Here is a 26012-nt window from a genome sequence, read left to right on the forward strand (position 1 = left end):
GAGAGGCCGAGCATAAGACCAGAACGCAATGCAGAAAGCCTCACCGTACGGCGCTCGCTGGAGTGTGTGAGAAACGCTAGTGCCGTCACTTGATTCTGTCGGCGGCAGGCAGGCAACGTATCGGCCACCAGTCCTCACGATTCCTCTAAGTGTAGAAAGAACAAATATGCGCCCTTTTCGTCCCTCTCCCAGATAGAGGGAGGCGGTGGAGCTCGTTTTTTCGATGGCGGGAGATGGGAAGGAGGAAGCCTCAGATGAACTCCTCGCGCTCGAGTTCTGGAGAGCGTCGTGTAGTAAAAAACGATACGGGCTCATCACATGAAAACCCGCTCCTGAAAATGGGCCAGAACCCCCCGCCTGCACTCGCCGAGCTGCTGATTCTCATCTGGGTGTTTTTTTTTTTTTTTTTTTTTTTCTTCCTCACGTCTCGCAATCCTGTTCGCCTTCCTGTCCCCACCTGCTATTTATAGGCACGACGCGAAGGGTGTTTTGGGAAAGCTGTTTTTCCTCCCCGTCGTCTTCGTCCTCCTCTCCTGCATTATGTCATAGCGGAGCGCGCGGCTGGCCGTGACATTGCGGGCTCCGGTTTCCGACGGCTCGCGGCTCACTCGCGGCTCCGTTTTGTTTTCACTCGCGGGCGGTGACTCATTAATCTAATAAAGGGCCCCCGTGTTTTTCGGGAAGCGATTCTAAAATCGCCTCGGCGAATTCCTCGACTCCGGGAACGGCGTGCGCCGCGCGCGGGGCGTCGGGAGAACGCGCGGTGTCACGGCGTTAACGGGACGTTAACGAGGAGAGGAAGTCCGCGGGAGTACTCCGCCGCTTCGGAGGCCCCTGGCGAACGTGTCGGCTCGAGTACCGCACGTCTCTCGGAGAGCCTCTCTCCGTTCACACCCGGGGTGGAGAAATGACTGTTGTGTTAAGGAGGAGTGAAAGCTGGCGATTCAACGCTTTTCTGACACCGATAACGTCACAAACACACGCGGTATATATAGACGTCTCGGCAACGATCTTGAAAGACTTTCTGAAGGTGTGCTGTGATTTTGCCATGACAACCATAAACATTATTTAGTTTTTCTGTTTTCTTTTCTTTCCTTTTACTGCTTATTAGAGGTTGGCGCTTATCTGCTTGTTAGCAGACACAGCTGCTGAGTGCAGAGATAGTTCTTGGATGGCTGACCTTGTGTGAACCCAAAGGCAAAACAAAAACTGCTTAATTCCTGGCTCCTTTTTGTCTAGCCAATAGATAGCCTACATCAATCCTGGCCCGTTGTGCCCAACCAACCAGAACCCATTGTGTCCAACCAATGGAAAGTCTGGTCCAATCCAAGCTCCTTGTCATTTAGATTGGATAGTTTATTGATGTTTTTCCCTTCTATTCATTGACGACTGCATTCAAGAGAAGTGCTTGAGCTTCCCAAAGAGGAACAAAAAAAAAAACCAGAAACGCACAGAATAAACAATGTAGGCATTTTTAAATCTAAGCTCACCACATTGCTTCGATTGGAATCTGACCTGGAGTGGTGGTCTTGATGAAGTTGCATGTACAGAACCATTTTCAGGAATACATTTTTCTGAATGACATATACAGGAAGTGGGAAACATTTACAGAAGTGGTCATCTTTAGCAAATTGTTGATTGGCTTTTCTCTCTCTCCCTCTCCCGCCTCTCTGGCACGGGGCCCGGGTGTTTTCTCCCCGTGGGAAATGGCATAGCTTCAGGTCACCGTCTCCTATGGTTTGCCATCTGGGTAATTGTTGCTATGTGTGGCATCAGTGATGAATCGTGCAGAAAACGGATGGGTGGAAACTGAAGAATGCTGGCTGAGATGCAGTGCCTTTGGGACGTCTGCTACCCGAGCTCGTTCTATCCCACTTTCCCGATGTTGAACTGCAACCAGACCGGCTCATTATCCCTCCTTTGCTACTGCACAGCTGCTATCAAGCCGAGTTGCTGAGGTCACGTCTGTGGTGGTTTTCTGTCTTTCTTTCGTAGCGGTGATTGGTCATTAGTGGTATAATTTATTTGCGCGGCCGGCGCCGTTGTCCAGGATGGCTTGCATAGCTCCCGCTTTGCGCCTGACCCAGTTGGGTGTTAACCGAGGGAATTCTGAGAAAGTGCCTCGCTGAAAGGTGGTGTGAGGTAAGGAGCACGCTGATGGCAGCAGAAACAGCCGGCAGCGTATAGAAAACATAAGGAGTCTAATTTGTTCATTAGAGCCTCGGTTCCGTTGGGCAGGTTACGTAACTCAGTGCAGTCTTCTGCAGACGCCGGCATTCAGCATGACATCATCCACAGATGACCTTGTTACATCGGATTTAGAACGTGTGCGCGTGTGTGTGTCTGTGTGTGTGTGTGTGTTTGTGTGCGTGTTTACGGAGATAGACAGGGAAACACTTGGCCAACCCCCGAAGATTCTTCAGTCATCCCAGGAAGCAGTGTTCGAGGATGACATTTTTTTGACTAAATCAGTGATCGATCGTGTGGCAAGTGTGGCTCAGTTTTTGCGGGAAGGAGGCAGGGCAATCCGAGGACCGTGCTTACTGGTTAAGTAGGCACACACCTGGACTACATTACAAATCAGTCCACGGGTTGATAATATGCACTTCTTTCGTGCAGCTGAGACTGGGAACGTATAGGAGGGGAGAGGGAGCCGAGAGCACTAAAGAGCCGAACGCTACGCCAGCCAGTTTATTTGCTTTGCCTTTGTTATTTTAGTTTGCTATTTTTGCCCGGATCCAGAGAGTGTGACGGGTGAAGACCTTTGTTTATTTTTAAGTTTGAATCTGTGTGCATCTCTCTCTCACTCCAGCTCCTATAAAACTGAATGAATGGAATAAAACTGACTGAATGAAACTTCTGTGTCCATCTCCTCTGTCGACCCAGGGGTCTGTCACAGTGTTTTTGTTGCATCGCTTACAACCGCTTACAAGCAGGGCTGTTTGTATTGGAGCGGTGTTATATATTATAATGCCTTTGTTGCTTGTCTATTTGTGTTGCAGGGACGTGGAGCCGGGTGGGGAATACACGTACCATGTGCTGACTGTGTCTAAGAGAGCGGAGAGCGAACCTTCACCAGCACTAACTCACAAGCTGGGAATGCCATACTGCGGGGACGGCCGTATCCAAAGGTATGGGCCACACAATCCCACCCTGAACCAGCACAATCCCACCCTGAACCAGCACAATCCCACCCTGAACCAGCACAATCTCACCCTGAACCAGCACAATCTCACCCTGAACCAGCACAATCCCACCCTGAACCAGCACAATCCCACCCTGAACCAGCACAATCCCACCCGGAACCAGCACAATCCCACCCTGAACCAGCACAATCTCACCCTGATCCCGCACAATCCCACCCTGAACCAGCACAATCTCATCTTGAACCAGCACAATCCCACCCTGAACCAGCACAATCCCACCCTGATCCCGCACAATCCCACCCTGAACCAGCACAATCTCACCCTGAACCAGCACAATCCCACCCTGAACCAGCACAATCTCACCCTGAACCAGCACAATCTCACCCTGATCCAGCACAATGTGTGATTGATCTTGCCTGGTGTAACCGAGCCAACCAAGGTGATCAGAAGGAGGTTCTAATACACCAGACGAGTCCAGTAAAGCGTAGAAAAGTAATTGAATCCAAAGCAATGAATTAACCCGGGTCTGCTAGAGACGGGCACTGTTACACAGTGACTGTGAGTGACTGGAGGGATGCGCTTGGTTTCAGATCCCTGGGAGAGCAGTGTGACGACATGAACTCTGCCAACGGGGACGGCTGCTCCAGTCAGTGTCGGAAGGAACCTCTCTTCAACTGCGTGGGTAAGCCTGCGGTCGCCCGTGACCGGTACCCCGAGCACAGGTGGCAGATGGGCCTGAGCGGAATATGTTCCTGTCTGTCCAGACGCGGGCTACCTGTGGCTATTGACGACACGGCGAGTCTTGTTTAACGTGTTCCTGTCGAGTCAGCGGCCCCCACGGGGGGAGGAGTGTCGTCCCGGAGAGGGAGGGTTTGGGATTTCCCTTGCCTCGTTGTCCAGGTGCATCTCTCAGTCGGTGTTGTGCCTGGGCTAGCTGCTGTTCATTGGGCTGGCAGTGTTCTTAGTCTTCTCAGCTGGTTGTTTTCAGAATTGAAAAAATCGCTCTAATCGACCAAATTGTGGGGTGCAAATGATGCTTTATTACGAAATCTCTGATGCCTGTGTTGTGTTGTCCTTATATTTTATTGAGGGTAGACTTTGTCATGCTATATGAGAGGTCCACGTTGTCTGTAGGACAGATTGTGTGTGTGTGTGTTTTTGTGTGTGTGTGTGTGTGTATTTTTGGGGGTTGTAATTTTGCACCCATTGGTTCAATGTCAGAAGGAGATGGGGCTAGTCAGGAATTGGAGAAGGGGACACTCCTTTGCCTACAATTTGTACAACCAAAACAAACGTGTATAAAAATAAACACCCTGTTCAGCCGGTGAAAAAGCTTGGGGAAGTGGGTGGCTGTGAGTGCTAGTGGTGTCAACCGGATGTCAACCGGATGTCAACCGGATGGTTGGACTGTATTGGTTCTCTGTCACTCACTGGCTAGACACCCTGGCGTGGTGGCTGTGAAATTTGCAGAGCACATGTGAAAACTACATTCTCCTGGGAATGAATCATGCGCATTCCATATCCTCTATCACTGCTGTCCACAACCTCATACATTCAACATGCCTGTGGAATATTCATACTCCTGTCTGTTTGTACATGCTTTTCCTCAACTGGAGGCTATGACTCTCTGTCAACTGGATATGCTGCTTGTCTAAAAATAACTGTTCCACCCTTTATTCAAGCAAACAATTTTGTAGACCTTACTAGAAATCCCAATGCATGGCATACAGTTGTCAGAAACCAGTTTTTTCAAGGTGAGATACAACAAGTTGGAAATTACTTTGGATTTGCAGACCAATTCTTGGATAAATTCTTTGCCGTGGCTACCATTCCTCAACCTGATTTTCTTCCACATGGGCTTGGACCAAAAGTGTTGTCCCTTGAAATTCCCACTATTCACCGGTCCATTAAACCACTTCCCTACACGGTCCTGGCATCACCCGTTCTGTCACAGAGGGGAGCTCACCACTCCCTGACGGAGAACTCACTCCTAGCGAAAGCCCCGAATAATTACCCGGTGGACATAATTGTCTACACATTGCACTCCTACTCACAAAAGAAATTGTAATTCCTGGGGTTTCTGTCACTCTCACCCGGCTTGCTGTTTTCTCCCCCCACCCCCCCCCCCCCGTTAGCTATGCTGCTTGGGTCACCTTCCCTTTTAAATGTGTTAATCAGGAACTGGAGTGCACGCAGGAAAAATATTTGAGAGTTCTTGCGGGCCTTTGATGCGATGTCGGCGAAGTCGTGTTTGAAAAGCTGAATGCTTGTCCTCGCCCGACCCCGGGCACCTGTGGAACCACGCGGGCCTCAGACGGCTGCCACCTGACACCCGGCACAGGCCTAATTGGCAGCTCCCTCGGTCCGTAAACGAGGGAGAGTCTTAAAGGGACGTGGATTTCACGCGGTCCGAACGAGCGGGGAGAGGGGTGGCGGTCTGAAGGACGGCCTCTTAAAGGGGAAGGGGTATGAATGAGCGGGGGAATCTTATTGAAAGGGGCTGGTTTGGGGGAAAAAGCTTGCTAGAGCACAAGAAGTCGCCCGTGTTCAGGTGTAACCTCGCTTCCCCTGGTGGTAGATGCTGTCTTTTCTGGCCCGTCTCATCTGATTTTTGGGGGACTGGGTGCAGTGTAGCCTTCATGAGACAGAGCTGTAGACACTTCACTAAATTACTCTGGTGAAAGTTACTTTGACAGTCCTTCATCTTCAGAGGAACCGCTGCTAAACAGCTCCGCAAAACTGGCGCCGTGTCCTCATTCATTTATTAACCTTTATTCTGCCAGGAAGTCCCACTGCACACCTAATTTGTTATGCTAGGAACAATATGTTTAAAATCATCCATTAAAATTAATTGGTCTTGCTTTTTTGTAAAAAAAAAAATTCCATGACCATGGTGCATTTATTCCTGTAAAAACCCAAGGAGACACAAACAGAAATGTTATTTTGTTTCGAAAAAATGTTTAGAAAGTGAAAATATGATTGGCTGAAAATGTTTTCGGTCAGTCTGTTCCTGGAGGCCTATGGCATTTTCCACGACCCACAAATAGGTTGTTTGTCATGTGATGAAATGTGATGGACAGGCCTGCCAGATTCACATGGAAGTGTGAATATCCTGATCTTACACGCTAAGTGTTATTGTGTAAGATCAGGAGCGGGGGGGGGGGGGGGGGGGGGGCTCGGAACAGATGACAAACTGGGGTGGGGCGGAGAAGGGAGCAGGGACCAGCAGGGTGTTGTGACAAACAGATTTGTTACAAACAACCTGGACATGTATTTAAGCTAGTACTCTGACTTTACATTGTCCAGTCGGGACCAGAAACTGGACCTATGCAGATATTCGAAGAGTCAAGAGTCTGGCAACCCAAATGATAGGCCAAGCGTTTGCCTGTCTGTCTGGCCACATGACTGGACGGTCTGTAGCGTAGTGGTTAAGGTACATGACTGGGACCCGCAAGGTCGGCAGTTTGATTCCCAGTGTAGCCACAATAAGATCCGCACTGCCGTTGGGCCCTTGAGCAAGGCCCTTAATCCTGAATTGCTCCAGGGGAGGATTGTCTCCTGCTTAGGTCTAATCAACTGTACATCGCTCTGGATAAGAGTGTCTGCCAAATGGCACTAATGTTATTAATGTAACATGACTGGCAGCGGCACTGTGCAGGGAGAAAGAGCAGGGATCTGCTGCAGTGGAGGATTCTGGGGATTGTAGGCGTGAGTGAGGCCCTGTAGAGTGAGCCTCAGTGCCCCTGCTGCCTCTCCCCTCTCCCAGGAAACAGTGTGGTCTCTCACACGGGCTGCCAAAGTACGTTCTGCACGCCCCCTTTCGCCGCCCTCCGGTCCGACATCACCGGAGTGGGAGAGCGCTGGAATTTCGGAGAGCTCCGTCCAGCTCGCTCACACCGCCCCTCCTCACACACACACACACACACACACACACACACCTCCCTCCGTCCCCTGAACTCAACGAACTCCCCGGGACTTGGGGACGCGAGTTAACCTCCGCGTAGAGAATCGGGCGCAGATCGACTGGAACACCCATCCGCCTGTGCCCCCTTTACCCCTCCTCCTCTGACCCCCCTACCCCTGCGATCGGCCGAGTTATTCAGATGCGGTGGAAGTCGTGACGTGGGTCCAGCTTTCGACTTTCCTCCGTCGGAGGAATTCTCCTTTTTTTTCTCGTTTTTTTTAGCCAGTGTAAACGAAAAGCACCACGTGACGGGAGAGGAGGAGCAGCGGTGGCTGAGAAAGCGCTGAGTCGGCGTTTGGGATTGACTTATTTATTCCCGCTGAGTCCCCCGGTGGGTCGTCAAGTTTTAAAGTTTTAGGAGAAACCGAGTGTAGGTGCAGTGTGGGGAGCATGGGGGCTGGAGGCAGGCGGAGGGAGGGATCGAGTGAGAGAGAGAGAGGGAGTGAGGGAGAGAGAGAGAGAGAGAGAGTGAGAGAGAGAGGGAGAGAGAGAGAGTGAGAGAGTGAGAGAGAGAGTGTGAGAGAGGGAGAGACAGAGAGGGAGAGAGAGAGAGAGGGAGAGAGTGAGAGAGTGAGTGAGAGAGAGAGTGTGAGAGAGGGAGAGACAGAGAGGGAGAGAGAGAGAGAGGGATAGAGAGAGAAAGAGAGGGAGAGAGAGAGAGAGTGAGAGAGAGAGGGAGAGAGAGAGAGAGTGAGAGAGAGAGAGAGAGGGATAGAGAGAGAAAGAGAGGGAGAGAGAGAGAGAGAGAGGGAAAGAGAGAGGCAGGGGGATAGAGAGAGAGAGGGAACGGGAGCGTGAGAGGGAGAGGAAGGGAGAGAGGGAGAGAGAGAGAGAGAGAGAGGTTAAGGCTGCCCCTGCTCTCTGTGACTGTTTGGGTAGAGTGTGGGGAGAGCTGGAACCAGGGACCCCATGCCGGGGAGCACCGCCCGGAGAACATGACTGAGACTGCACGTGCAGCAGTGCAGCTGTTCTGCAGGGCCAGTATGGCGTTTGAGTAAAACACCGTGCAGGATCCATACCTCATCATAGCTTTTTAAGTACATTGTACAAGGCGAATGTATAAATGCAATAAAGCCATGGAATTTGGTGGTCTTCAGTGATCTTGATTTCTGAGGAGGCCAGCAATGGCGTCCAGGATCTGTGGTGGTTGGGCCCCTTGTTGGACGCGTGGTGGTTGGGCCCCTTGTTGGATGCGTGGTGGTTGGGCCCCTTATTGGACGTGTGGTGGTTGGGCCCCTTGTTGGACGTGTGGTGGTTGGGCCCCTTGTTGGACGCTTGGTGGTCGGGCCCCTTGTTGGACGCATGGTGGTTGGGCCCCTTGTTGGACGCATGGTGGTTGGGCCCCTTGTTTGACGCATGGTGGTTGGGCCCCTTGTTGGACGCGTGGTGGTTGGGCCCCTTGTTGGACGCGGGGTGGTTGGGCCCCTTGTTGGACGCGTGGTGGTTGGGCCCCTTGTTGGATGTGTGGTGGTTGGGCCCCTTGTTGGACGTGTGGTGGTTGGGCCCCTTGTTGGACGCGTGGTGGTTGGGCCCCTTGTTGGACGCGGGGTGGTTGGGCCCCTTGTTGGACGCGTGGTGGTTGGGCCCCTTGTTGGACGTGTGGTGGTTGGGCCCCTTATTGGACGCGTGGTGGTTGGGCCCCTTGTTGGATGCGTGGTGGTTGGGCCCCTTGTTGGACGTGTGGTGGTTGGGCCCCTTGTTGGACGCGTGGTGGTTGGGCCCCTTGTTGGACGCGGGGTGGTTGGGCCCCTTGTTGGACGCGTGGTGGTTGGGCCCCTTGTTGGATGTGTGGTGGTTGGGCCCCTTGTTGGATGCGTGGTGGTTGGGCCCCTTGTTGGACGTGTGGTGGTTGGGCCCCTTGTTGGACGTGTGGTGGTTGGGCCCCTTGTTGGACGCGTGGTGGTTGGGCCCCTTGTTGGACGTGTGGTGGTTGGGCCCCTTGTTGGATGCGTGGTGGTCGGGCCCCTTGTTGGACGCGTGGTGGTCGGGCCCCTTGTTGGACGCGTGACATGTACAGCTGTTCGGGAGAGTGGGAGTAAGCGGGGCAGCAGCAGCGTGAACATGTCCAGACAGAGCGCCGCAGTCTGCCTGCTTCACATGTGACCGCCTCTCATCTCACATATTTTTCTCCCGTGTTGTTCTTGAAATACCCGCTCGGACACACTGGGGAGGCATTAAAAATATTCCTGCCACTCCGTGTTATTCAGAATGTTATTCGCTTTATTATCATTTTTTTCATAAAGAAGTGGCCATTTTTGGGGCCTGTCACATGCAGAGTAATGGGGTGTCAATCACCGGGATGGGTCCGTAAACAGGAAAGTAGGGGGGGGGGAGGGGTCGTGCGGTCCCTCTCCCGGTCCTTCTTCCTCTGCGGCCGGTCCTCCAGCTGTCGCAGGGCTGGAGGATACCCCCTTGTTTTTGCTCGGGCCCCTGGGGGCTGGTAGGCCAGGGCAGGGGGGAAAGTGTGCACAGATTGATAAGAGGACATCCCGCTCACGGGTTTCCTGGACGTCCCGCGCGGTCTGAACTCCGAGGGCTCCAGCAGCGGGCCACAGCTCTGTGTCATGCTACATCAGAGTTTGGGCCGTCAGCGCTTTCCTGGAAATACGGTTGGGTTTCGACATGACTATATAGCTGACACCTGTGGTTATGGAGGAACAAAAAAAAAAACCTAAAAACACGGACCCCATCCTCCTCCGCCACTCTGCAGCCAGACATTTCTTGCATTTCACGGGCTGGTGAAGGAGGGTAACTGAGCAGAACGGGACCGGTGCCGAATTAGAAACGTCTGTCTTATTCCTCTCCGATTGTGACCTTTGACCCTGCTGGTTTGCCCCCGCTCCACACGCGCTGTTGAGTGTGTGTGTGTGTGTGTGTGTGTGTGTGTGCGGTGGAGGGGTATGTGTGTGTGTGTGTGTGTGTGTCGCTGAAGTGAAGATGTCTCACGTAAAGACCTTTTACGGCCATTTGGAAGCGTGTTGACTGGTCACATTCCAGCCTGTTAGTTTATCGTTCTCGGACGCTTGCTGAGTGCCTGACGGAGGCGGACACTCACCTCTGGGCCTGAGCCACTTCAGTAGACCAGAAAAGGGCTCCACCTCTCACCCACTCGTTCAGCTAAATTAATTGTTTGACAGTTGTTTGACAGTTTTGTCCTTGTTTTTTTGGCTTTTTCTTTCAGGCTTCATATTTCAAATCACATAAAAAATGTATTCTGTTTTCCAGGATGGGATGTTTGAAGTGTTGCTTGATCAGATAATGATGACAGGGTTTTTTTAAACAAAGTTTTACTGTTTTCTGTACTTTCATAATGCTCCTTATCCCCAGAGTTAAGAACATTAGGGGTTTTTCTTAATATTATGTCTCACTCTCTTGGAAGACGTAACTGAATTTAAAGGTCTGAATTTCACACAGCAACCCTGGTGATTTTTCATTGTTAAATATGTTCAGATTTGTCACGGGACCAAACCTTCTCCTCTCCTCTCCTCTCCTCTCCTCCTCCGCCCTCCTCTCCTCCTCTCCTCTCCAGATGAGCCCAGCATGTGCTATTTCTACGACGGGGACGGCGTGTGTGAGGATTTCGAGCGGGAGACGAGCGTGCGGGACTGCGGTCTCTACACGCCCAGCGGGTTTCTGGACCAGTGGGCCGTGTCGGTGGAGGTGTCTCACGAGGAGAGCATGCACTGCCCGGGTGAGGTTGCCGTGGGCTACCCGGCGGTTACCAAGGTGATGCCCCTCCCAAGCTACTCATGCCCCCCCCCCCCCCCCGCCCCCCTTTTCATTCCGGTTTCCGGCACATTCTCAACCCACCCCTGGAATCCGGGGACCTGTTCATTCCGTGTTTTTAGCAGCGTGTTTCAGCGTGTTTCAATTCGACGTTCAATTCATTTCGATTTTATTTGTATACCGTGGCTTACAATCCAGCTATGAGCAGCTTGAAATGCCGGCTACCAGCTGTTCCAAAACCTAGCTTGTGCTAGTTTTTGTCAGCAGGGTAGCACTTGAACCCAGATGAAGTTTGAAGCTTCCAACAGCTCACGCCATTTAAGATGCAGTATTCACTGGAGCCTCTTTTCAAAGGGCTGACTATTGACATTGTATTTACAGAGAGGCTAAAAATGACATCCATCTCCTGTTCTGATTGCCTCCTCAGAGGTGCAGAACTGGTGGATGGAACTTAAGACACGTATTAACAGTGTCAGTCCATTAACTACTGATAAAAAACATTGAATTCCTTCACTTGTCATACTACCAAGAACAATGAGACCATTGAACTGATGTTAATTACCCTGCTGAAAAGCCCAGTTTTGAAACATCTGGTAGCTGGTTGACCATTCCAGACCAGCTCCCAGCTTGACATGGTATGACCAGCTCCAGCTATGTTTTGAAACAGATGAAGCTACCAGCACTTACTGGTTGACCAGCTCAAACCCAGCTAGAACAGCTCGTGACCAGCTCCATTTCGAAGCTGGTCAAGCTGGCATAGCATTTTACAGCAGGGTAGTTATTCGAGGTGTGGGTAGCAGACATCGTCCATCGGCTAACAGAGATGAATGAGGGTAGAGCAGGTGCAGGTCTGTGTATTTAGTGTGAGATTACTCGGCAACGCTGGTGGGAGAATTTAATGCTACGGGGCCACGCCTTCTGACATTGTGTGACCCGCATGGAGACCCACAGCGCCTCCGCCCCTCCCCACCCTTCGGCCAAAGCCCACCCGCATTCCCCCAGTAGCGCCCTGCCCCCCCGTGTAAACAATAACTAAGCCCCCCTGCCTGGAGAACAATAACACAAGACTAATGATTATAAATGAGCTCTTGATTTAACCTTGCTCTGTTTACAAACGTCTCGCGCTGAGCTGCACTCGGAGGGGATGGAGAGAGAGGAGGGGATGGAGAGAAGGGGATGGAGAGAGAGGAGGGGATGGAGAGAGAGGAGGGGATGGAGAGAGAGGGGATGGAGAGAGAGGAGGGGATGGAGAGGAGGAACTGAGTGGCTGAAAAGGATGGGGGGATAGGGGGCACATCTATGCTGAGGTGTCCTGTGCTGGTGGTAAAGAGACTCCTCATGTGTTTGATATTGCTTAACTTCAGTGTTAATATTGATTCATACCCTCTGGTGTCTTCTGAAGAGAAATTGGGTCTTTGCTCCCTGAAATCTAATACTAGCCTAAATGTAACACCCAAATGTAATACCAAATACCCATTTTTACATTTCATTATTTGTCCCATGCCAGGAATGAGACAGGAAAGCACAGATCATATATAATTGGTGTGTGTGTGTGTGTGTGTGTGTGTGTAGGGGGGGGTTAGGTTTAGGTTAGCGTTTAGGGTTAGGTGTAAGGTCTGTGTTTCCATGTGACCTTAACATTCACCTTAACTTTACCCCCACGAACCAACGAGTTGCAAAATAAACCTTTTAAAGTAAACTTCCGCTCAGAAAGAAGCGGGGTGACCCGCGAGAACGGCGCGTTTAGCGGGCAGACGCAGGCGTACCTGGCAGACGCAGGCGTACCTGGCAGACGCAGGCGTACCTGGCAGACACACCCGTACCTGGCAGACACAGGCGTACCTGGCAGACGCAGGCGTACCTGGCAGACACAGGCGTACCTGGCAGACGCAGGCGTACCTGGCAGACGCAGGCGTACCTGGCAGACGCACGCGTACCTGGCAGACGCACGCGTACCTGGCAGACTTTACGCACGCGTACCTGGCAGACGCACGCGTACCTGGCAGACCCAGGCGTACCTGGCAGACGCACGCGTACCAGGCAGACACAGGCGTACCTGGCAGACCCAGGCGTACCTGGCAGACGCAGGTGTCCCTGGCAGACACACGCGTACCTGGCGGCCGCAGGTGTACCTGGCAGACACACGCGTACCTGGCAGACCCAGGCGTACCTGGCAGACGCACGCGTACCTGGCAGACACAGGCGTACCAGGCAGACACAGGCGTACCTGGCAGATACAGGCGTACCTGGCAGACCCAGGCGTACCTGGCAGACACACGCGTACCTGGCAGACCCAGGCGTACCTGGCAGACCCAGGCGTACCTGGCAGACACACGCGTACCTGGCAGACACACGCGTACCTGGCGGCCGGCGGTCCCTGAGTCTGGGCTGCGCTCAGCCGCTTTAAACGGGATCTGCGAAAAATGGGTCTGTTTACGCTCCGCGCTCATTTCACCTGAGGTACACTTTGCGATTCAATTCATTTATCATCCTGTCATTGCCCCCCCCCCCCCCCTCCCTGACATCGCTCTGGTTTCTCCGCCTGGATCTCACGCCTCCGCGGGCGCGGCGTGTGGTGAAATGGAGCGCCCCGCTCCCTGAATCACGCAGGAACGCCGTGCCGCAGCCCCACGCCGCCGGCGCACGACGTGTCCTTCACACCGCTGGAGCGGCGCTTTAAATACCGGCGCTCCCCCGCCCCCTTCCTGCCCGTCCCGCGCCCCCCGTGAGCGACTGGCCTGCAGCCGGGGCATGTGGGATATCCTCCCTGCCTCGTCTTCGCTTCCTTACCCTTTTCTGCGTGTATACGAGGCCACGTTCTCATGCCACTTGGGAAGCGTGAGGGAGAACGTCACCGTTCGTGCGTTCCGTGCCCCCTGCGGGTGAACTTGTGAATATTGTATGTTGCGCTGGGAGGAGGCGCGTTGCGTGTGCCGTCCGTGTTTACTCTGGCGTGCATACGGACGGCAAGGCCCGGCTTAAAGGAAGCGTCTCCAGAGCAGGGGGGGTTTCTGAAATGGCACGTTTGACAGGGGGCTTGTTTTCCCTCCGGAGCCCCCGATGTGACAGGGCACTTCCTCTCGCACGAGCGAACGCAACGCGGAGATCACCTCCTTCGGTGTCTGATTCAGACAATCTCTCGCCGTGCGTTCAGGCGGACGTGTATTATTGAGAGCGCTGGTTTAGAGTTGTTCTGTAGTGCGGTGTTTCACTGGGGGGTGGGGGGGTCCGCCCCATTGATTACCTGCAACTGCTGCGTGACGTGTGTGGCTCCACCCTGTCGAAGCTGCGTCTCTAATCCTCCAGCTAAACCGCGGAGGGAGAAGAAAACAGAACCTGACATAATGAGACAGGAGACGGTTGGTTTACAGCCACGGAACGGCTGCCCGCTTGTGAAGCGGTAATAACTGACTCCAGCACTTTCTCCTCTTCCCCAGCGTGCTGTCTGTGAGCGCCCTGCTGCTCGTGTGGTGTGTGTCTGTGAATGCCCCTAGTGTGGTGTGTGTCTGTGAATGCCCCTAGTGTGGTGTGTGTCTGTGAATGCCCCTAGTGTGGTGTGTGTCTGTGAATGCCCCTAGTGTGGTGTGTGTCTGTGAGCGAGGCTGTCCGTGTCCGGGGACGCAGAGCAGCATGTGTAAAAACACAGGGCCAGTGGGATTTTACTCTCTCTCACTCGCGCCCCTCCCCTCCGCTCTTTTTCTCTCCTCCTCTCTCTCTCTCTACCTCCCGATCCCTCCGCACGCTCTCTCAGGCATTACGTCAGGTTTCTTCATCCCCCTCCTTCTAATTTTGTAACCGCTTACATTAAATTTTCATGACGTATTTATAAAGGAAAAAAGGCGTGATGAACCTCCCAGCCCCTCCTTCTCCTCCTCCTCCTCCTCCTCCTCACACGCTTTCCTCTCGCCCCAGTTCCCGCCTGCGTGCGGCCAGCACGGGGAGGCAGGGAGGAGGTGGGGAGGATGTGGGGAGGCAGGGAGGCAGGGAGGAGGTGGGGAGGCAGGGAGGATGTGGGGAGGAGGTGGGGAGGCAGGGTGGATGTGGGGAGGAGGTGGGGAGGATGTGGGGAGGCAGGGAGGCAGGGAGGAGGTGGGGAGGCAGGGAGGATGTGGGGAGGAGGTGGGGAGGAGGTGGGGAGGCAGGGTGGATGTGGGGAGGCTCCTCTCCCCTCCCGCACGCCCGTGTGGAGCCACGGAGGACTGCGTATCGCTGTTACGATCCGACAGATGTGCCATTAGTTCCATGTATAATTGATACGCACAGAGACCGCTGTTGCAAGTTCGTGCCGTCCTGTGTGTGTGTGTGTGTGTGTTTGTGTGTGTGTGTGTTCATGCTGTTCTGTGTGTGTGTGTGTGTGTGTGTGTGTGTGTGTGAGTGCCGTTGTGTGTGTGTGTGTGTGTGTGTTTGTGTGTGTGTGTGTGTGTGAGTGCCGTCGAGTGTGTGTGTGTGTGTCTCACTCCAGCTCTGGGAGGCAGAGCCCTCTGCACCTCCACTGTGGGGTTTTTTTCTCTAACGGTTTCATTCACCTCTGGAGATTCCGGAGGAACTACCAGTGGCAATTTCCACAATCCATCAAGTGAACCAACTTCAAGTTTTTATACACTTTTTAAATATGTCACTTACAAAGTCATCATGAATGTAGGCGGGGCCGATTCTGTTCACACACTGTTGCTTTAAACTTTGTGTTACCGGGGGCATGTTCAATCTGAAAACGTGTTGCTACGTTTTCTGTGTTTCCTCCCAATGTTTTACAGCAGGCATTGAGGTGTGTTTGCTCCCGTTTGGTGGGTGTGTCGGGGGGGGGGGGTGGCCTGAATGAATAATGACGTAGGCCTGCGCTTTAGAGGCCAGAGAAGGCCTTCTCACACGCCATAGGAGTGAACCGTGCTATGTCAGTCAGTCCGCCCCCGGTCTGCAACAGGATGTTCAGCGCGCCACCGTTTCTGTTTAAATAAACGTTTTGCAACGTTTAGTCGGTGCTGAACGTGGCCCTGCTGTCTTAGGAAGGTGTGATGTCACTCGCAGCCAATCACATATTGCCTCAAACTTCTGCCTTTCACAAATACTTACAGAGCAAGACATTTATTCATAATTCTTTCTTTTTTAGGAAGGTTTAGCACTTTTTGTCAAGACGTGCTTGCGAGACTTGCAAGTACAAATGATGCTAGCAACTTTGAAAATCATGTCCTTTGAGACATAATAAGGGCTCTGTTTTGATCTCTGCTGAAAGACTTAAGTATATGTATCATTAGTATGTGTAGTTTGGAGAGAAGTAGCTAGTTTGTCATTGTAAAACAGAAAAGTGAAATCAACTTTATTAAGTAAAAGTGTCATAAAAGGCAAGCGTTTTCAGACGGAATTTTTCGATTGGTGCGAGCTGTTTTGCCGCAGAGTTCAGTGAAATTCGGCACTCTGGTTAATTGACGCTCTCCCCATCTGAAGATGTACCTTCATTCAGCACGCGGGGCTCCAGCTGAAGCACAAGTGCTGGGGAATGAGACGAAGTGTTTATTTGGATGCAAATGAAGGTCGATTAGAAACAGCTGTCTGCGCGGAACACGCCTGCCTGCCTGGTGCTCTCTCTCTCTCTCTCTCTCTCTTTTCCTGCGACTTCTCTGCCTTTTCATTGTTCCTGACCTGAAGAGAAACACATTTTATATATTTTTAAAAAACGTATAAAAATCTACAGCCAAGCTGGCTGATTTTGTTGATTTATTTATTTATTTTATAAGTATATAAATATATATTTTAAATATTTTGTTCCCCTCAGGGGACATAAAAAATGGTTGTGAGACTAATTATGCTATGAAAGAAAGAGGCGATAAGCAATAAGACGACAGAAAATATCCCGTATATTAACCTGCTGGGACCCTGCGTCCTGAAATGAGGACATTGTGGCTTCCCTGAGCTCTATACAGTATTGCTCCATAAGGCACATCCAATTAAAATTAAATAAAATATTTATTTTGATAATATTTTCGCTGCAACATAAAAAAACATAGACGAAGGATTGAATTAAAAGTATTTAGTTTTCCTATGTGTTTGAACGAAACATTTATTATCTGTGTTATTCATATCCAGCCTATTTTATTCATTTCTTTTTATCACGGGTGCCGATAATTTCTGGAGCTGACTGTGCACGGCGACATATGTAGGCACACACGCATTCCTCAAGTGCATTACAGCACATGCAACAGGTGGACAACTTTCAGTCACAACGACAGCGATGTTTGAATGAATGGTACTCTCAGAAAAAATGGTTCTTTGGCTCCATAGAGGAACCCTTTTTAGTTCTTTATCCGACTCGCTGTAATAGGAGTGAAGTGTGAAAGCTCCGAGACAAAGAACCGTTTCGCTCAACAAAGCCCTTCTATAGAGTCACAGGATTTCTTTTGGCACCGTTTTTTTTTTTCTATGAGTGTAACAGCCAGTTTGCCTTCTGTGTGTGATTCTGTATTTTCCGTCTGAATTTGATCTTTTCTTCTGCATATTTATGTCTTCTTGAGACATGGGATCGCTAGTTGTGTTGGTTTACATGGTGGTTTACATTTTTAGTAATGCATTCTTTTGCAAAATAATAAAAATGTACTGTAGTATCCGTGCAATCTTAAAAAAAATAAATAAAATAAATAAAAATCTGACACGCAACACTTACAGTAAGTTGGCCAAAAATGCGGTCGCCGTTTCTTCTCCTGCTTGTTTTGGGAACCCCCCTCAGCTTGGGGCTTGAGTCAAAGTGTTTGAGCTGAGCGAGAGTCAGGAGATATTATCTGCAGTGACAGGACAACAACGTGGATCTCCTGCCAGGAAATGCCCTTCTGTACAATGTTTATATCTTATCTTGGTCCTCTCCTCTATCCGGGCGTGTCCCAAGGCTTTGACTCCTGAAGCGCAGAAAAAGCACTTCAGTAGCTCGTCCATCTTCATTGCCAGCTAGATTACGTGCTGATGCACTTTTATAAAACCCGGGGATGGGGTTCCCGCGGACGTCACGTCGAAGGAAAAAAGACATCAGTTGAAGAAGGAAAAGAAGGAAAAGCATGATTATTGAAGATATTTGTTGGATTTCACAGAATGTTGTACGGACGTTTTTCGCAGCAGTTTCTGAGATACTCAAACCACCCTGTCTGGCACCAGCAATCATTCCGCAGTCAAAGTCGCTGAGATCACATGAATTGCCTTCCAGTCTGCTGTAAGCAGTATAGCATTATGATCAGATGAGATTGGATCTGTCTGGTTTGGGACATTGGCAAGTTGTAGCATCTGTCAATACACACAAAGGGGGAGAGCCAATCTAATTTCTCCTAATTTTCCGGAGATGTGGAACGGAATGGCAGAGACGGGAGGGTGGGTGTACCTTAGGGTACCCTGACCTAAGGCCCCGTCTCTTCTGTGATTTATCTACCTAGCAGTTTCATGTAGAGACATGGATTAAAGAACAGATGGGGTTTTGAGGTGGAGACTGTTCAGGACATCATGTGAAACGTTACTGGAAACATGACATCCGAAGAATTGTTGTCTTCAGAGAAAGATCTTAGGCAAGATATCCAGCTTCTTTCACAAAGATTTAATTTGTTTGTTGGACCTGGCAGACGATCGCTGTCAGCTCGTCAGGTTTGTGAAGCCTACCTCAACCCAGACAAGCGTCATGTGACCGGCACATGTTGTTTCACGCTCAGCCAACGCTAAACACTCTCAACTGCCAACTTTTGTCCTGTCTCTGAAAAACCAAGCGGCATATTTTCTGTTCTGGTTGTACGTACTAGACGAGGATCGTGATTTTCAGAGTGATTTAAAAACCCCCCAGCTCTGTAAAGCGCATATCCCTAGGAGCCTATCCTCTCTCACTTTCGGTGGCCATATTCTGGCATCTCTTCAGACGTGTCGTGCCGTCTTCTTGGCTGGATTCCGGCGCGTTGCGTGTTCCCCCCGGTTCTCCTGTGTGCAGCAGCGTGTGACGCACGGGCCCCTCCTCAGACCGCCCTGTTGGAACGATCGCAGCTCGTGTAGGGTGGGACCGTGGAATTCAGAACCATGGTAGCCGTAACCATGGACACGTCCAGCCTCTCCTCTGCTCCGCTGCCAGATGTTACCGCGGCGCACGCCAAAGCCCCGGGGCGATTCCTCTCCCCCCTCTCTCTTTCCGTGACTGCAAGGCCTTGTGGGATATGTCCTCCTCGAGGCCGCGGGCGGCGGAGAGGCCCGAGCTGCTCGCCCCCGTGACTCCCGCCCGAGCCACGGCAACATGGGGGAACCTGCCAAGGCCGAAACGCGGGCGGGGAACCGCACAGCGCAGAACCGCACAGCGCAGAACACAAGCCCCGCACCGGGGAACCGCACAGCGCGGAACACAAGCCCCGCACCGGGGAACCGCACAGCGCAGAACCGCACAGCGCAGAACACAAGCCCCGCACCGGGGAACCGCACAGCGCAGAACCGCACAGCGCAGAACACAAGCCCCGCACCGGGGAACCGCACAGCGCAGAATCGCCCAGCGCGGAACACAAGCCCCGCACCGGGGAACCGCACAGCGCGGAACACAAGCCCCGCCCCGGGGAACCGCCCAGCGCGGAACACAAGCGCCGCACCGGGGAACCGCACAGCGCGGAACACAAGCCCCGCCCCGGGGAACAAAAATATACACCTCGCCGTGTGTAGCAGCTTAGGTGCTTGCGGTTTTCCTCTCTGAAACCAATCAGCGTTTAGCCGGCCAAGACTGACATTCCTCTCCGGAACGGTTGTTGCGTGAGGTCTCCGCCTTTTATAGAGGCTGGAAGTGGAGGTGGAGGGGGGGGTGAGCACGCTTTCTGTCACACACAAACAAGTACTCCAGCCAAGGCACACACACACACACCCACACCCACACACGCACTGTCACGCACACATGTAGACACACACCCATATGCTCTTTCACGCACGCACATGCAGACACACACATCCACACACGCACTGTAACGCACACACATCCACACACACACTCTCACGCACTCTCACATGCATGCACGATGCCACGCAGGCAAACACACACATTTAACACTGAAATAATTAACTGATGTTAGACGTTAGGTGGTAGATGTTAAACGCTAAATGTTAAATCTACAGCCACTGTAACATTCACACCCTTCATTCTTAACCAAACATATAAATCTAACTATGCCATTAGCAATATGGCAGATTGAGATGCAGATTCTTTTCATTTTATTTGCTGGAGTAACTGATTTCATAGCACTTACCACCCTCCGTATTGACAGTTTATTTTGAATTGAACTGAAGTCAAGTACTCTTCAAATTTAGCTCAGTCCAGGGTTCATTTCTCTGCCACTCTGCTCTTTAACAGAAGCCTTACTGTAGATGAAATGTAGAAACACTCTGAGATCTTTACTAATCAACAGATCGCAAGGACATTCATTTGATTATGTCTCACTGTATTGATTGGCCGTGGGATATTTAAACTCAGCCAGCGGGGGAATTAGATGCCCTGACAGAGAGTTTATCATAACAGTATCCAGATGCGTGCATGAGCCGCCGCATGGTGTGGTGGTGCAGACGGAACCGTGCGTCTACCCCTGCCAAACCCGAAGGCATGGCGTTTTCTCCCTAGGTAAGGCCTCGGCCAGGGTTCTGACATTGATGCCTTTAATCAAAGACTTTTTTCTTTTTTTTCTGCCTCGCTTCATACGAGGAAAAAAGAAAAAAGAAAAACGCAAAAACTGAAAACAAATCCAACTGGATGATATAAATATGTAAGCTATGTCAGAAACACGGGGTAATTGGCTGCTGAGCAAATAAATACGCTTGTGTATCCCGAGCTAAGTGTGCAGTCTGGAGCCCGTTTGCGCTGCCACAAGTTCACGGGAGCAGATCGGGTCGAGGGAGTGGCGGCAGGTGCCAACCCCCGGATCTGAGCCCGCAGCCCCCCCCCCCCGGCTGTGTCAATACCCTCGGCCTGCCTTCAGCGACGCGCGCGCTCCCTTCCCGATCTCCGTCGGCCGTCTCGCGCTGCCCTTTGTGTCGTCGGCGCAGCGGTGACGCAACAGAGGTTTTGCAACGGAAGGTCAACTGCGGTAAAGCCCGAGAGCGCGGCCAGCTCCGCTCCTCCTGAAGGACGGCCCTCGGCGTGTTGTTGCTGGAGGTCGGGATCGGTTGGCGGGCTTTCGGCGGCTTTGCGTTGAATGATGTCATTGTTTAGAGAGAGCTTTTTCCGAAAAGGGCAGCTCCAGAGAGCCAGCATCAGTCCTGTGTGTTGGACATGTGTACTGCATACATGCGTGTGTATGCATATTTCAGAGGGACTATAAAGGGGATTGTTTCACGGCGAGCAGGGCTTCTAATCACTGTGGTTCATAAAGAGCCGTGTGGCGATGAGTCACTTTCAGTATTTTTGTTTTTTTGTTTTTGCTGAATTCATACTTTGTGGTTCTTAAGTAGACCTTTTGATGGTTTTGGAGTTTTGTCATGAATGACAGGAAATTTAAAAATACAGTAAAAAAACATGTATTCATTTCAAAATAGAGGAAAAAAAAAGGGAATGTAGAATACAGGAGTATGCGGATATTTTTCTGTTCTGAAAAGATAAACGAAACACACATGCTCTATGTGATGTTTACATTCATACTTTTTGAATTGTACTGACAGTGAGGTTATGCCATGGCCTGTAGCAGTGTTATGGATTGACTTATTTTTGGCTCCGTGCTCTGCGGAATTTACATTTTTTATTGGAAAAAATAAATCAAAGAATCACGAATGGCAGAGAGTCCATTTAAGGTTGAGTAAAAACAGCAGAGCATGCTGCCATGGCATTCTAGGAGGCTTTGTGCTTAAATGGCCTCATGCATGATTACACACACACACACACACACACTCACACACACACACACACACACACTCACACACACACACACACACACACACACACACACACACACACACACACACACACTCACACACACACACACACACACACACACACACACACACACACACACACACACACGTGCACACACAGAACATTGGCAGTGGCAATGCATTGCAAAACAATGACCTGCTGAAAAAAAATGTTTCGGCCTGCAGTGCACGGACAGAGTCTGTCACGTGACCAAAAAGCACAGACTGAATCTAACATTCCGTCACGTGACCCCAGTGCCCAGACTGCGTCACGTGACCAGAATGCAGCGAGAGTATACGGCAGGATTACAGTGGAACAGAAATATCTGCGGCTCAATTAATCTTGACGTCGGTCGGCCCGAGTATCGGAAAGCAGCTGCGTTTCGCGAGTCAGGTGTTTCTCGTTTCCCCTCGCAGGTGTGAACCCAGAAACCTCCCTCTGGCGCTCTGGCGCTCCAGCTGCCACCGCTGGACGCCGCGTTTGTGTTTGAGATGAAGCGGCTGCAGGCACAGCCGCTAAACCCGGCACCGCCGCTAACGCCCGCCGCTAACGCCCGCCGCTAACGCCCGCCGCTAACGCCCGCCGCTAACACCCGCCGCTAACGCTAATGAGGTCAGGGTGCGCGGAAAGTGCAGCCCATCATTACCGCCCCGCCCCGACGCCCCCGCACGTGCTGCTCCGACCAAAAAGCGAAACTGGCTCCTCGACAGAGTTTTAGCTCTGATGGAGCCCAAGCAGGAATGCTCCTGTAAGGGTCTCCCTCTTAGCACATGCCCTCACGTGACCTCACTGCAAAAAAAATAAATAATAATAAAATAAATGTAATTAAATAAATAATCAGGACCTCTCATCTTACAAATCCGAATGCAATCTTTTCTGAAATTTGCTATTTCTTTCTTTCTTTTATTTTTTTTCTTTCTTCATCATTTCTTACTCACTTCCTCAGTCGGAGAGTTGTTATATAATATGGATATAGCATTCCTAGTTCTGCACTCATAGCATCCGCGGTGGGCTCAGTGTAAACCGCTCGAGGGCTTGCATGCTTTACTGTGGCGTTTGACCATAACCTCGTGCAGTAATATACAGGCACGTGAGTCACAATTGATCTTTTCCTTGGCTTTGGGAATATCTTACTACGCATCCAAAGGGCAAAAGGAAATTCTAGCCATGCTGACATGGATTTGAAGTGAGTCAGAAGAACAAGGTGAAGTACGAAGTAGTGCGCTGTGTCATATTTTTGATATTTTTTAAGATTTTGCATAAGCCGTAAAAGACAACTATTAGCTTTTGCAATCGGGGGCCTTTAGGAGCACTGTCTTGGCACATTCATTAGAGTAGGACCCGGGTGATCTGCTTGCCTCACACACTGCAGGGGGAGACACGTTTTGGGGGAATACGGGTGGGGGCGAGTTCGGATGGGGGGCTGGCCAAGTTTGGTTTGTTGTTTTTTTTTTCTCGGGGGGGGGGTGACGCTTCACAAACACAACAAATTCGCATCAAATTCAAAACATTGGTGCTAGCCTTCCAAGCAGTTAAGGGGTCAGCCTCAGCTTACCTCCAAAAAATCATCAGACCCTACACCCCTGCCAGACCTCTTCGTTCAGCCTCCACAGGCAGCTTGGCACCTCCACCTCCCGCTCACGACTACTGTCTGTTCTGGCTCCACGGTGGTGGAACGAACTCTCCGCGGAGGTCAGAACAGCTGAATCTCTTTCCGTCTTCAAGCGCAGACTGAAGACGCAGATCATCCCTGCGCACTTATCCCTGGTTACGGGTATGCTCGGTTGTACGTCGCTCTGGATAAGAGCGTCTGCCAAACGCCATTAATGTAATGCAGTGTAACGCTGAACACTGTGACCCGCAGACTGTTGTAAAGTGTCCGCTCGCCGGCCCTCCCTCGTCGATGTTCGCCGCGCTGTTTCCGAGGCGAATGGCGAACGGCGAATATCCCAGATGGTCTGAATTACGTCTTCATAGCCGGTTGCAGACTGGGCCCCCCTCCCCCCCTCCCCCCCCTCCTTGCGCTTGCAGTGTTTTCGGTCGTGAGGGCTTCAGGTAATTGGCTGGTAATTACCTTTAAAACACAGAGAGCCCAGCAGCAGCAGGGCCGGGGTGCCCTGACCGACGGGGCCATGGAGGCTACAGTGAGAAAGTGCCCCAGTGCCATTACACAAAAAAACACAGACCTCAATCATCCCCACTCCTCTGCTTTCTGGCCCCTACCCAGGTAATAGACCACCAGACTGGCGTAAAGTGGAAGGTATACTATATGTTTAATTTTAATATAAACATTTTTTTAGGGTTCTAGGGTTAGAATCCCTTTGCAACTGGAGAACATCTATCACTTGGCGTCGGATCTGGTTGTCCGGTACTTTGGTGTTCCCAGTGGACTCCCCAAATGCAGACCCAGTGCCTTGGTTTGTGTGAAACTGTGAAACTATGCCATTCCAATGCAAATGTTCCTTTTATGGAATCTTTACAATACTCTTCTGAAGAGTATTTCAGGAGCATACAGGACTGGAACCAGACCTGTGTCAAATACGTAATTGTTTTGGATTCAAATGCCTTTCCACACTTTACTGAGCTCGTCTGGTGTATTGGAACCTATGAAATGCTCTCAAAAAAAATTTAAAGTGAAAGCCTCAGGCAAAATCAATCGAGCGCTGGAAAGTATTCGAATCCGAAACAGTCGCGTATTTGACCCGGGTCTGACCGGACCGCAGATTCTGAGAAAGCTGGAAATGCAGCCGAGCGGTGACTCGGCCGGCGTACGGAAAATCCATCTCCTGCTCCTCCCACCTGTCACCGGCAACATCTGCCTGCGCTTTCACTCCGAACCCTGAGCCCTGAGCCCTGAGTCCTGAGCCCTGAGCCCTGAGCCCTGAGTCCTGAGCCCTGAGCCCTGAGCCCTGTTCTCCAGTCCTGAGCCCTGAGTCCTGAGTCCTGAGTCCTGAGCCCTGAGCCCTGAGCCCTGAGTCCTGAGTCCTGAGCCCTGAGCCCTGAGCCCTGAGTCCTGAGCCCTGAGCCCTGAGCCCTGAGCCCTGAGCCCTGAGCCCTGAGCCCTGAGCCCTGAGTCCTCCAGCCCTGAGTCCTGAGCCCTGAGTCCTGAGTCCTGAGTCCTGAGCCCTGAGCCCTGAGCCCTGAGCCCTGAGCCCTGAGCCCTGAGCCCTGAGCCCTGAGCCCTGAGTCCTGAGTCCTGAGCCCTGAGCCCTGAGCCCTGAGCCCTGAGCCCTGAGCCCTGTCCTCCAGCCCTGAGCCCTGAGCCCTGAGCCCTGAGCCCTGAGCCCTGAGCCCTGAGCCCTGAGCCCTGAGCCCTGAGCCCTGAGCCCTGTCCTCCAGCCCTGAGCCCTGAGCCCTGAGTCCTGAGCCCTGAGCCCTGAGCCCTGAGCCCTGAGCCCTGCGGCCTGAGCCCTGAGCCCTGAGCCCTGAGCCCTGAGCCCTGAGCCCTGAGCCCTGTCCTCCAGCCCTGAGCCCTGAGCCCTGAGCCCTGAGCCCTGAGCCCTGAGCCCTGTCCTCCAGCCCTGAGCCCTGAGCCCTGAGTCCTGAGCCCTGTCCTCCAGCCCTGAGTCCTGAGTCCTGAGCCCTGAGCCCTGAGCCCTGAGCCCTGAGCCCTGAGCCCTGAGCCCTGAGTCCTGAGTCCTGAGCCCTGAGCCCTGAGCCCTGAGCCCTGAGCCCTGAGCCCTGTCCTCCAGCCCTGAGCCCTGAGCCCTGAGCCCTGAGCCCTGAGCCCTGAGCCCTGAGCCCTGAGCCCTGAGCCCTGAGCCCTGTCCTCCAGCCCTGAGCCCTGAGCCCTGAGTCCTGAGCCCTGAGCCCTGAGCCCTGAGCCCTGAGCCCTGCGGCCTGAGCCCTGAGCCCTGAGCCCTGAGCCCTGAGCCCTGAGCCCTGAGCCCTGTCCTCCAGCCCTGAGCCCTGAGCCCTGAGCCCTGAGCCCTGAGCCCTGAGCCCTGTCCTCCAGCCCTGAGCCCTGAGCCCTGAGTCCTGAGCCCTGTCCTCCAGCCCTGAGTCCTGAGTCCTGAGCCCTGAGCCCTGAGCCCTGTCCTCCAGCCCTGAGCCCTGTCCTCCAGCCCTGAGTCCTGAGCCCTGTCCTCCAGCTCTGAGCCCTGAGCCCTGAGCCCTGAGCCCTGTCCTCCAGCCCTGTCCTCCAGCCCTGAGCCCTGAGCCCTGTCCTCCAGCCCTGAGTCCTGAGCCCTGTCCTCCAGCTCTGAGCCCTGAGCCCTGCCGCACCGTGAAAAACACCAGAGGCTCAGTCGTGACGTTAATTCAGATTAAACGGAAACGGAGCGGTCGTAGA

At 52.2% G+C, this 26012-nt stretch overlaps 1 protein-coding gene across 1 annotated transcript in view; it reads left to right on the plus strand.

Annotated features, from left to right (window-relative positions):
- The window catches only part of LOC133141018 (pappalysin-1-like), a 133126-nt gene that overhangs the window by 63920 nt on the left and 43194 nt on the right, over positions 1–26012 (plus strand). Inside the window, exons 8-10 of the mRNA XM_061261371.1 lie at positions 3003–3131; positions 3737–3828; positions 10640–10836. Coding sequence (XP_061117355.1) covers positions 3003–3131; positions 3737–3828; positions 10640–10836 — 418 coding nt within the window. The remainder of the gene's footprint in view (positions 1–3002; positions 3132–3736; positions 3829–10639; positions 10837–26012) is intronic.

Source organism: Conger conger, chromosome 11 (assembly GCF_963514075.1).
Source record: "Conger conger chromosome 11, fConCon1.1, whole genome shotgun sequence".
NCBI classification, from domain to species: Eukaryota; Metazoa; Chordata; class Actinopteri; order Anguilliformes; family Congridae; genus Conger; species Conger conger.